The 12,579-nt window shown below is 45.0% G+C and overlaps 1 protein-coding gene across 2 annotated transcripts in view; it reads left to right on the top strand.

The window, feature by feature from the left end:
* The window catches only part of MICU1 (mitochondrial calcium uptake 1), a 234,422-nt gene extending 230,601 nt beyond the window's left edge, over positions 1 to 3,821 (top strand). For both annotated transcript variants that reach the window (XM_015104425.3, XM_012105260.4), the window contains 2 exons: positions 1,782 to 1,871; positions 2,827 to 3,821. In XM_015104425.3, coding sequence (XP_014959911.1) covers positions 1,782 to 1,871; positions 2,827 to 2,987 — 251 coding nt within the window. In that variant the 3' untranslated portion in view covers positions 2,988 to 3,821. The remainder of the gene's footprint in view (positions 1 to 1,781; positions 1,872 to 2,826) is intronic.
* Positions 3,822 to 12,579: the final 8,758 nt, after the last annotated feature.

The raw sequence follows: 12,579 nt of genomic DNA, 5'->3' as shown, positions 1-12,579 counted from the left end.
AGAGGAGGATTCTGGCTCTTCACGCCCTGTGAGCAGCCTAGTCCCCTCCAGCCAGAGCCTGTGGACACTGAGACACAGCCCAGCTTGTGGCCTTTATACCTTTCTTCTGTCCTTCACCACACAAGATCCTCAGCTATTTCTGTGTACCTCCACTCCTGTCCGTCACCCTCAGATCCTGGAAAACGCCAGTGAACCACTCTTTGCACTACTAAGCCGCCTTAGCAGTTATCTTGTGGCATCTCCTCTTTTGGATATGAGAAACTGTATCCAAAGAGATCACATAACTCCATCAGGGTCACACGAGCAAGTTGGTGGAGCCAGGACTAGAGCGCAGGTCTTATGACTGCAAGCACAGTTTTCCTCCTGCGTCACCTTGCTCCTCTGCCTTGCTCTGGCATTTGTATCAGCTGACCTTGAGAGCACTGTGGGAAATGCATGGAGGCCATAGAGGTAAAACGAGAGATCAAATGCAAAGGAAAAAATGACAAGAAAGAACTGAAATTATAGGAGTGAAATAAGCAGAGAAAACACACTGACTTTAAAAAGTTTACATTGCTTCTGGAAGCGGCAGTGGACAGAGGAGCCTGGCAGGCTACAATCCTTGGGGTCACAAAGAATCAGACAGGACTTAGCAACTGAGGTTTATAGATACAAACACTTCGTTGCTAGTTGATTCATGAATAGAAATTCATCTTCTTCTCTCCACTGGGTTTTACCTCACTTAAGAGTGTGTCTATAAGCAATAACATAATTTCTAGATGTAGCTAGATCAGGCTTGAGGATAAATGACAGAGAAGGCAGGGGAAATTGCTTAATCTCCTTCCTGGCTTGTTTTTCGTGAGAACCCAATTTTCACATGATTGCTAGTGTTTAACAGTAAATGTCAGAGAAAGGGAAAACGGCAGGAGAGGAGATTTTCTGATGAAGTCTGGGGGAAAAAAAAAACACTGTATTCTGATCTAGCGAGATGGGGGCCACTGCTTCTCTCAAGGGGCACAGTTGGAAAAAACAAAGTGGGTGATGGAAAACCTGTCAGGAGGAGGGGCAGGAGCCCAGCTGTGCATTTCCGCTGTTCATCAGCAACTGGTGGCGAAGCCTCAGTGCAGTCAAACTAGCCTCCTTGTTTCTCATCTCCCCATCCTTTGGCTGCCTCATTATTTCTTTGACTGTTTGTTACTGTGTTCTTTCCAGTGGGAGGGAAATGCCAAGATGGAAACTATGATAATATCAGCTATTCTTTACTTTTTTGCAAGGCACTCTTCTGGTAATAAGTTATTAGAAAAGCCACCACTATATGCTGGAGACTTAGAATTCCATTCTTAAATATTATGTAAATTTTAACTTTTAAAATTTTTATTATGGTAAAATATATATAACAAAAGCTGCCATTTAAGCCATTTTTTAAGTATGTCAGTGGCATTCATTACATTCACAATGTTATACAACCATCACTACTATTCCAAAAATTCTCCATCACCCCAAATGATAAATCTGTACCCATTAACCACTAACTTCCCAGCTGTTGGTAACCTCTTATCTACTTTCCCTATGAATTGTTACCAGGCATTCTTACTTAATTATATATACCTCCTAAAGTGTGGCAGCAATAGAAAAAAATGGAACCTGAAGTGAAAAGGAAGGGTGGTTATGGATTAAAAACTGAATTATCACAAGTACATCTGAAAATTTTTTACTGTGATGGAATATTTTTATCCTTTCATTCAGAAAAAGCAAAACAAAAGTCCCTCTGCTGGGCTAACTCAACATCTTTCTTCTTTCAGTGACCATGCAGCAGGTGGCCCGGACGGTGGCCAAAGTGGAACTCTCAGATCATGTGTGTGATGTGGTGTTTGCGCTTTTTGATTGCGATGGTAAGTGGGGCCCTTTGGAGTCCGGCAGGAGAACTGAGCTTTACTGCCCTTGACGTAGACACTGTTTCTGATGGAGCCTTGCAGATAGCTCCAGTGTACCAGCCTAGACTGTCACAGTAGCTTCCGAACTGGCTCCCATACTCCAGCTGTGCCACCCTCCAGGCCATCACCGTCATCATCCAGCCGGAGAAATCCATCCAAAATGAAAATCTAACTGCATCTTCCTCCCTTCTTCCAGTCCTTTCCTGCCCTGAAGATAAAGTACAAACCCTTTAAGGAGAATACAGGCTCCTTAGGGACCTGTCTCCCTGCCTCCCTCATTGGTTTCCTGGCCCCACCTGTACCTCTGTGTGTCCCCCAATACCTCACCCAGTGTGGTTCTCCAGCAGCTGGACTGCTTCCTGCCAGTGCCTTTGCTTATGCTACAACCACCGCTGAAATGCCTCCCCCATCTCACTCCCCTGTGTTTGGCCAATTCCAGCTCATTCTTTGGGAGTCAACTGAAGAGTCACCTCCAGGAAGTCTTTACTGATCTGTAATTGTACCTTGCCCATCCTGAGTTAGACATTCTTCCTCTGTGCCCCATAGCATCCTCTGTTTACCCCATTATGACATCTACCATAATACTTAAATAATGTACTTGTCTCTCCCACGATCTGATGGTATTTCCAGGGACAAAGTCATTTTTATCTCTTTATTCTCAATACCTAGCATAGCACAGGAACTGACATATAATATAGTCTCATTCAACTTCTGTCACACTACACTGAATCATCACTGAGTTGCAGTCGAAAACATCAAGGAAGGCACAAATCAGTTCACTTTTAGCCGAGAGAATTGAATTTGGCTGTGAGAGAGTGCTAGGCTTTGGAACTGACACAATGTGACAGTGAAATTTTCTCATCTTTGTTCCAAGGCCTTCACTTATCCCTGTTGTGTTTGCCTCTTCTTCTAGGCAATGGAGAGCTGAGCAATAAGGAGTTTGTTTCTATCATGAAGCAACGGCTGATGAGAGGCTTAGAGAAGCCCAAAGACATGGGCTTCACCCGCCTCATGCAGGCCATGTGGAAATGTGCACAGGAGACTGCCTGGGACTTCTCTTTGCCCAAACAGTAACCCAAAACTGCTCAAGGAGCCACCTCTCCACACCAGGCACCTGGACCCTTGGGCAGAGCCTTGGCACAGCCTCCCTGCTGCTACTTCTGGAAGTAGTGTTCCCTTTCTCCTGGGAATGATCTTAGGATCCAAGTCTCCCCTGTCCCCACATTCTGCTAGGCTGATTCTGATCCAGTGAGTCTCTCTAGAGGTTCTCAGAAACATGAGCAAGTCCTAAAAGTGCAGACCCTTTGCATGTTCAAAACTACTATGCATTCAAGCACCTATGGATAAAGAATGCAGGCAACTGTCCACATACCTGCCAACCGTGGGAAACACCCAGTTCTCAAGCCATCTTGCTGTGGATTTATATTAACAAGAACATTCCTTGCTTCTCCTCCTGCTGGTGTTTTTAAGCTACAAATTTGGGAAATCTGTGACAGAAAAAGTAAATCAGTGATGAGTGATAACAAGGATGACCAAGACCCCCCGAGTTGGCAGGAAGCCTGGGCCCAAGGATGGATTTGTGTCAGTCCCCAGGGTGGCTCTGAGGCCTGCCCCAGAAGGCCCTGTGCACAGTGGGGATGGAGCGAGATTAGGAATTTAAAGCAGCTGCTTCATGGCTGTCCCCATTCCCTTCTTTTCCTCTCAGGCTTCCTGAGAAGACTCCAGCACGACTGTGCTTATGAAATGAACAGCCTTTGAGCTCACGTTCCCTGCAAGTGCCATTTCCCCTCCGGGTGTGTGCCTCTGGAGCCGAGGCCCAGCTCAGAGCCTGTCTGTCCTGTCGTAAGAACACTTGTAAAATACCACTTTAATAATAACAGTTTGCAATAAACAACCCCCACACACAAAGGCTCCTGTGTCCTTTATTTTAGGATCCTCCAGGGCCCTTTCCATTTCACTTCTCCGCTGGCTTTGAGATCCTGCTAGCGACAGACCTATTTTCTTTCTACCAGAATCTGGTTCTTCCTGTTGAGAGGACACTTCAGGCATAAGCAAAAAGTGAGGGTCTGAAGCTTAGTGGTGGCATTTTTCAACATGGTTTGGATAGCATTTCATCCTGGACCACGTTAGGTGGTCCATAATCACTCATGCCCCACGATAAGGAAATAAGATACAGGTGGTGGGGGGTGGGGGGGATATGAGACATCATCTGGTTACGGCAGATGTCAATGTTAAGCACTATAGCAACTGGGAATTCCCTGGTGGTCCAAGGGTTAGGACTCCACATTCCCACGCTAAGGGCCCTAGTTCAGTCCATGGTCAGGGAACTATTAATAAAATCCCGCAAGTCTTGCAGCATGGCCAAAAAACAGAAAAAAGAAAAATCCATAGCAACCAGTGTTTTCTATGGATTTAGCTCTGCCACTAACTCAGTGTGACCTTAAGCAAGCAAGCAATTTCCCATCTGTTTTCTCAACTATAAAATGACAGATAGGGTTGAGCTTAATGGGCTCAGAGGTTTCTTCCATGTCCAGAAACCTCTCCCTCAGCTCTTCTCCAGAGTACCTCCAACCTCCAGAACCTCCAGGTAATGCTCCCTGGCAGGATAGGGTCTAGCTGCCAGTGTAATAGAACCACAATACCAAAGGCCCAGTGCTTCATTCGAATCCTGAAAGTTGGTAGGGAGTGTTTATCAGCAAGAGAAGAGCAGAGATGTGGGCCTGCACTTGTGGACACTGTCAACCCCAGCATTTTCTCCAGAGTGGTTTAATAACTCTAGTCCTAAGATCTTTGCTGGGAGCAGATTAGATTATCTCTCAAAGGAATTTGCCAGTGTCTTCCAGTCTGTGCTTTCTTGGGGTAAGTATTCTTGGCACCCAAGTGTAGCCTTTGTCTTGCTCATTGTCCCAGGGCTGAGGATCAGCAAAATATGAGCTTTTTCTTAAATTTGTCCCATGGTCCCCAAATCACTCTCTTCCCCAGTCCTTGTCTCTCCAGCCTGAAAGAAGAGTCCCATTCACAGCCTTTGTGGGGCATTCATTCCCTCCCAAGGAGAGACCTGCCAACTGGCCTGCGTTCACAAAGCTGAAAACCAGAGCATAGTAGGACAGGGTAAGGATCTCACCCACAACATCTTGAGACCCGGCGTCAAGAGCACAGGTAGCTGAAATTCCAGCTGAACTCCCATTAGCTCCTAGGAGAGCCTGAGGAAGCAGAGGAGATACCGGCGGTCAAGAAGACGGGAGAGCCACACTTGGGCACAGCAGGGCAAACGTGCAGGTGAGAGGCGCAAGCTAAGGCACCCAGAAGAGACCAGATTATCTCTCAAAGGAGTTTGCCAGTATCTTCCAGTCTGTGCTTCCTTGGGGTACGTATTCCTTGGTACCCAAGGGAGGCTTTCACCAAAGATGCCTATGAGTAGGCTGAGGGGATTTTAACAGGCAGAGTTTGGGAATACAGAAGGCTGATTTGTGGTTCTCCTTTTATTCCCATTGTTTTTCTACCTAGACAGGATAACCTTCCCCTCTGCCATCAAGGGTCACATCAAACTGTCCCTTTGTTGACCCTCTTCCAGACAAGATTAGTAGCCCCTCCATTACCTCCCAAGGATCACTTGCCCACCTATAAAAACACTGCTGTAATTTGATGTAATTTTGTGAGATTGTCACCCACCAAGTTCAGACCCAAAGCAGTGACGTAATCAAAGGAACTGTCCACCACCAAAAGCTAATTTTAAAATATTTCTCAGACAATGTAGAGGTGATACTAGCAGTGCCTCAGGAAATTCCTCCTGAGAGACTGGAGTCTGGGACCCTTTCCCAGAGTGCTTGCACTTGCAGCTGGACAAACATCTCCTTGAGCAACAGAATGCAGAGAAACTACACGGGATTAAAAGTAACAGCATGCCTGCCTCAGTCAGTGCAGTTATGGACAATAAGATATAAAGCTACAGACCAACTGCCACTTAGGTGCCAGGAGCAAAAGCAGGGTACTGTGCATGATCCTTTGGCGCCTTCAAGGGAATGGGCAGAACACCGAACCCACCCTCCAGCCCCAGCTGTGAATCTGCTCCTATTCTCACCCCATTGAAGGAACCAGCCTGCCCTCCACGGGAGAGCGAGCAAGGGCACTTGTTACCTGTTCTTGCCCTTTTGTGCTAGTCTAAGTCCCAATATAGCCTCGCCCGAATTCCTTATCTGGCCTCATCAATTTCTGTTAAAGAATTCAGGGACCCAGGTCAGCTGCTACTGCTGCTAAGTCACTTCAGTCTTGTCTGACTCCATGTGACCCCATAGATGGCAGCCCACCAGGCTCCTCTGTCCCTGGGATTCTCCAGGCAAGAATACTGGAGTGGGTTGCCATTTCCTTCTCCAGGTCAGTGACACTCCTAAACACACATACAAACAAAAGTTGTCTACTTTTTGTTCTCTAAAAAAAAAAAAAAATAGGATTTCCCTGGTGGTATAGTGGGTAAGAATCCACCTGCCAGTGCAGGAGACATAGGTTCGATCCCTGGTCCGGGAAGATTCAATCCTGGTCCAGGAAGAGCAGCTAAGCCTGAGCATCACAATTACTGAGCCAGTGCTCTAGGGCGCACGAGCTGCAGCTATTGAGACTGTGAGCTTCAACCACTGAAGCCCGTGCCCCTAGAGCCTGTGCTCCACAACAAGAGAAGCCACTGCAGGGAGAAGCCCACCCAGCACAACAAAGAGTAGCCCCACTTGCAGCTAGAGGTAGTCCTTCACACAGCAACAAAGACCCATCACAGCCAAAAAAAAATTTTTTGTTATAATATTTAAAAGAAAAAATAATAACTGCAGTTCTAGCCCTTAGGCTTTGGACAGGAAAAGAAACTAAGAGGGGAGCCAAGCTGCTGGGCTTCCTTGATGGGCTCAGATAGGTTTCCTAGATTATCTAAGAGGAAGCAGGGAGAATGTGGAGAGATGGTTAGTAAGGAAAGAGCATAAGAACATACATGATATTCAAAAATGCAGGTCAGGAAGCAACAATTAGAACTGGACATGGAACAACAGACTGTTTCCAAATAGGAAAAGGAGTACGTCAAGGCTGTATATTGTCACCCTGCTTATTTAACTTATATGCAGAGTACATCATGAGAAATGCTGGGCTGGAAGAAGCACAAGCTGGAATCAAGATTGCTGGGAGACGTATCAGTAACCTCAGGTATGCAGATGACACCACTCTTACGGCAGAAAGTGAAGAGGAAATAAAAAGCCTCTTGATGAAAGTGAAAGAGGAGAGTGAAAATGTTGGCTTAATCTCAACATTCAGAAAACTAAGATCTTGGCATCTGGTCCCATCACTTCATGGGAAATAGATGGGGAAACAGTGGGAACAGTGTCAGACTTTATTTTGGGGGGCTCCAAAATCACTGCAGATGGTGATTGCAGCCATGAATTTAAAAGACGCTTACTCCTTAGAAGGGAAAGTTACGACCAACCTAGATAGCATATTGAAAAGCAGAGACATTACTTTGCCAACAAAGGTCAGTCTAGTCAGGCTATGGTTTTTTCAGTGGTCATGCATGGATGCGAGAGTTGGACTGTGAAGAAAGCTGAGCGTCAAAGAATTGATGCTTTTGAACTGTGGTGTTGGAGAAGACTCTTGAGAGTCCCTTGGACTGCAAGGAGATCCAACCAGTCCATCCTAAAGGAGATCAGTTGTGGGTGTTCATTGAAAGGACTGATGCTGAAGCTGAAACTCCAATACTTTGGCCACCTCATGAGAAGAGATGACTCATTGGAAAAGACCCTGATGCTGGGAGGGATTGGGGGCAGGAGGAGAAGGGGACAACAGAGGATGAGATGGCTGGATGGCATCACCGACTTGATGGACGTGAGTTTGGGTGAACTCTGAGAGTTCGTGATGGACAGGGAGGCCTGGCGTGCTGTGATTCATGGGGTTGCAGAGTCGGGGATGACTGAGCGACTGAACTGAACTGAACTACCTACACACTGAATCAGACTATGAGGCAAAGGGGAAGTCCAGGCAATGACTGCTACTAGATCAGGAGGAAAGGACAGCAGCATAGGAGCCAGAAGCCAGGTCCACAGGCCAGAGCATCCTCTCCAAGCCCAAGCACAGCCCAAGCCAGGTAATGTGTCCCAATAAGCAGCTCAGAAAAACAACGTGGGACAGAGTAGTTCAGCTTACAGGCTTTGGGTGCCACCTGCTGGCAAGAAGGCTCAGTGCAAGGGAGTCACTGAGCTGGAGCAGGGTAGGGGAATCAGCTGGAGTCCAGCCTGGCCCCAGTCCTGCTCTGGAGAACAGGCCCCCCAGGGACCTGGGTGGCGTGGGCTGGAGCTGAATGAACAGCCAGTGATGGACCATAACCATAAAAAAAAGATGCGGTGGATATGATGATACTCCTGAGAGAAGGGAAGCAGCCATGTATCGTTCTCTGTGGCTCCAGAACAGGAATTACCAGCAAGTGAGAGGGTAAGAGTCATGTGGCCGGGCATTGAGGAGAGTCTTCAAGGAGTTTGCAGAAGGAAATTCAAAGTGAGGGAAAAAAACAACAACAACAAGCAGTAGGTTAAATGTAAGCTGTGTGATAGCACTTAGAAAAGCGGAAGGCTGTCTAATCCAGATTGGAATTTCAAGTCAGATGTGCAGAGAATTTTTTTTTAATTAAGAAAATATGAGACCTGATGGTTGAGTTGTTGTTATTATTCAGTTGCTCAGTCCTGTCTGACTCTTCAGACCAATGGACTGCAGCATGCCAGGCTTCTCTGATCTTCTCTATCTCCCGGACCTTGCTCAAAGTCATGCCCATCAAGTCGGTGATGCCATCCAACCATCTTGTTCTCTGCTGTCCTCTTCTCCTGCCTTTAATATTTTCTAGCATCAGGGTCTTTTCCAATGAATCAACTCTTCACATCAGGGGGCCAGAGTATTGGAGCTTCAGCTTCAGAGTCAGTCCTTCCAGTGAATACTCAGGGTTGATTTCCCTTAGGATTGACTGGTTTGATCTCCTTGCAGTCCAAGGGACTCTCAAGAGTCTTCAGCACTGCAGTCCAAAAGCATCAGCTATTTGGCACTCAGCCTTCTTGATGATCTAACACTCATATACATACATGACTACTGGAAAAACCATAGCTTTGACTAAACAGAACTTTGTCAGCAAAATGATGTCTCTCCTTTTTAACATGCTGTCTAGGTTTGTCATAGCTCCTCTTCCAAGGAGCAAGCGTCTTTTAATTTCATGGCTGCAGTCACCATCCACAGTGATTTTGGAGCCCAAGAAAATAAAGTCCATCACTGTTTCCATTGTTTCCCCATCTGTTTGCTGTGAAGTGATGGGACCAGATGCCATGATCTTAGTTTTTTGAATGTTGAGTCTTAAGACAGCTTTTTCACTCTCCTTTTTCACCTTCATCAAGAGGCTCTTTAGTTCCTCTTTGCTTTCTGCCATAAGGGTGGTGTCATCTGTATATCTGAGATTATTGGTATTTCTCCCGGCAATCTTGATTCCAGCTTGTGCTTCATCTGGTCCAGTATTTCACATGATGTATTGTGCATAGAAGTTAAATAAGCAGGGTACAGGCTAGACATACTCCTTTTCCAATTTTGAACCAGTCCATTGTTCCGTGTCTGGTTCTAACTATTGCTTCATGACCTGCATACAGGTTTCTCAGGAGGCAGGTAATGATCTGGTATTCCCATGTCTTTAAGAATTTTCCACAGTTTGTTGTGATCCACACAGTCAAAGGCTTTAGCATAGTCAATGAAGCAGAAATAGATATTTATCTGGAATTCTCTTGTTTTTTATGTGATCCAAGAGATGTTGGCGATTTGATCTCTGGTTCCTCTGCCTTTCTAAATCCAATTTGTACATCTGGAAGTTCTTGGTTCACATACTTTTGAAGCCTAATTTGGAGGATTTTGAGCATGACCTTACCAGCATGTGAAATGAGTGCAATTGTGTGGTAATTTGAAGATTGTTTGGCATCGCCCTTCTTTGGGACCATTGAGAAGGAGTTAATAAAGCGAGGAGGAGGAGTGTCTGGGCAGAGGAAACAAAGTATGTAAAAGTCCAAAGGCCAAAAAGCATGTCTCTGGGGATGGCAGTTCTAAGATGTATCCAGGAAGTACAGACTGGGAGTGATTTTGTGACCCAAGGATTAAGATTGGTGGTCATTCACAAAAAAGATAAGAAATATAGTTGGGCATTTTGAAACACACTTGTAGACAACTAATAGGTTATAGAAAACATCGTGATGGAAATTTTTTAAAAGTTAGAATTTAACATGATAGTGAAAATACTACATATGAAAACTTGTCAGACACAGTTAAAGGGAAAGTTAGAAACATCTTAACAACTTCCATACTTATTTACAGAAGATGGGCTGACAATTAATAAGCTAGGCATCTGCCTCAAAAAGTTGGGAGAAAAACAACAGATTAAAACCCAGACAAAATAATAACAAAGAGAAAAAATAAATTTTAAGAATTTTCAAATGTATATAACTAGATTCTATCACAGTTTAAATAATAATACTATGGACAACTTATGCCAATAAATCTGAAGTGAATAGTTGCCTAGGAAATATAACTTCCTAGACACAATAAAAAAATAAAAATCTGAATAGACTATGAAAGTGAAAGTGTTAGTCAGTCATGTCTGACTCTTTGTGACCCCATGGACTATAGCTCTCCAGGCTCCTCTGTCCATGGAATTCTTCACGCAAAAATACTGGAGTGGGTAGCCATTTGCTTCTCCAGGGGATCTTCCCAACCCACAGATCAAACTTGGAATAGACTAAGCTATAGTAAATTGATAGCATCACCAACTCAATGGACACGAATTTGAGCAAACTCTGATAGAGAGTGAAGGACAAGGAAGCCTGGAGTGCGGCAGTCCGTGGGATCACAAAGAGTTGAACACGACTTAGCGACTGAGGTTAAAGCATCTGCCTCCAATGTGGGAGACCCGGGTTCGATCCCTGGGTCTGGAAGATCCCCTGGAGAAGGAAATGGCAACCCACTCCAGTATTCTTACCTGGAGAATCCCATGGACAGAGAAGCCTAGTAGGTTACAGTCCATGGGGTCGCAAAGAGTCGGACACGACTGAGCGACTTCACCTTCACCTTCTAGCGACTGAACAATAGTAAATTGAATCAGTAGTTAAAAATCTTAGAACAAAAAATACCAAGCCCAGATGACTTTATATAAGAATGAAAAGAAAAATAGAACCAAATTCTATAGGACCACAATAGGAGTTTGGACTTCTGTCTTAATGCCACGTAGGAGCCACTGGAGGGTTTTAAGCAGGAAGATGACATAATGAGCTTTGCATTTTGGAATGATGACTTTACCTACAAGGCTACAGATGGATTGGAGCAGGATCCAGGTTGGAGACTGCTATAATAATCCAGTTAACAGATGCTGGAAGCCTGGATTAGGGGAATGACTGCAGAGATGGAGAGTTCCTAACAGATTTGGAGATTTGAAAGATGTTTCAATCACGCCTGAGGTTAGGTGTGAGGATGAGGTGTTCAAATCAAGGATGGTGATGGAGAGGAAATAACTCAGCCTGAAACCCAGATTTGTTTGTGTAACTGCATATGTGATAGTGATCTTCAGGAGGGTTGGGAGGCCGAGAGAGCCAGGTTTGGGTGGAGAATGATGAGGCAATTTTTTGCTATGATAAGATGCCTGAGACAGATCCCAGTAGAAATACCTAGTAGATAGACAGATATGTGTGGACCCAGGAAGGGAGTCTAGGGAATCTGCTAACCACCTGGGTTTTCCCAATTTCAAGACCAACTAACCGTGAACACATGAAGTCTGAATCAGTGTCTTAACCAGCTCCATCTCTTGCCTAATAGAAGCTGGGAATAGAGGCCATCGAAAGGAGTTTGAATCAAAAGAACCCATGCTTGGTAGGATGTCCTTGAAGCAGACATGTATGGTAGAAAGGGCTTCAAGTGCCCTTATCCTCCAGCCTCTGGCTGTCCATAGTTGTGAGGTCTCCTCCTTCTCTAGGGAGAAAGAGCAAATGCCTGAAGTGGAGATCCAGAGATGCTATAGGGAAATCTTGTGTTCACCCAACAAATAGTTTGGTTAAAGCTCAGATTGAAAATTCATCAGTCATTCACACTCAGGTGAATTGTACATCATCTTAAAAGCAAGATTTAGGTTTCTCTCTATATATTTTTAATAGGTGAACATTCACATGTTTCCAAAATCAAACTCATATCTTAAAAGCATACATTGGAAAGCCTTATGCTCAACCATTCACACAGCTGCATTTCATCATTTATCAATAAAAAGGGAGATTCTTCAGAGACATTTTGGAGCCTAGAACTCTCCGAAAGGGAGGCCTTGGTGGGTCACATTTGGAGGCAGCAGGGGACACTGGGGAGTCAGAGCAAAAGAGCAAAGGACAGGAAACAGGGGACATTCCACTGACTTGGCACTTCTTCCTGAAGCCTTAGGAAGGAATTTACCCCGGCTTGCTCAGGGAAACTCTGGATCAAGTGTTTGGGAACAGAAAAACCTGTCATTCTGTTCATTTAACAAATATGTATTGAGCCCCTATTTGGTATCAGGCTAGTGATCTGACCATGGAGAGTATGAGGGCAAGATCTCCATCCTGCTTTAGTATGAGACAGGATGTAATCAGACTCACAAGTGAAGAGC

Source organism: Ovis aries, chromosome 25 (assembly GCF_016772045.2).
Source record: "Ovis aries strain OAR_USU_Benz2616 breed Rambouillet chromosome 25, ARS-UI_Ramb_v3.0, whole genome shotgun sequence".
Lineage (NCBI taxonomy): Eukaryota > Metazoa > Chordata > Mammalia > Artiodactyla > Bovidae > Ovis > Ovis aries.
Note: the sequence above shows the minus strand (reverse complement) of the source record. Positions and strands in the feature narration are given on the sequence as shown.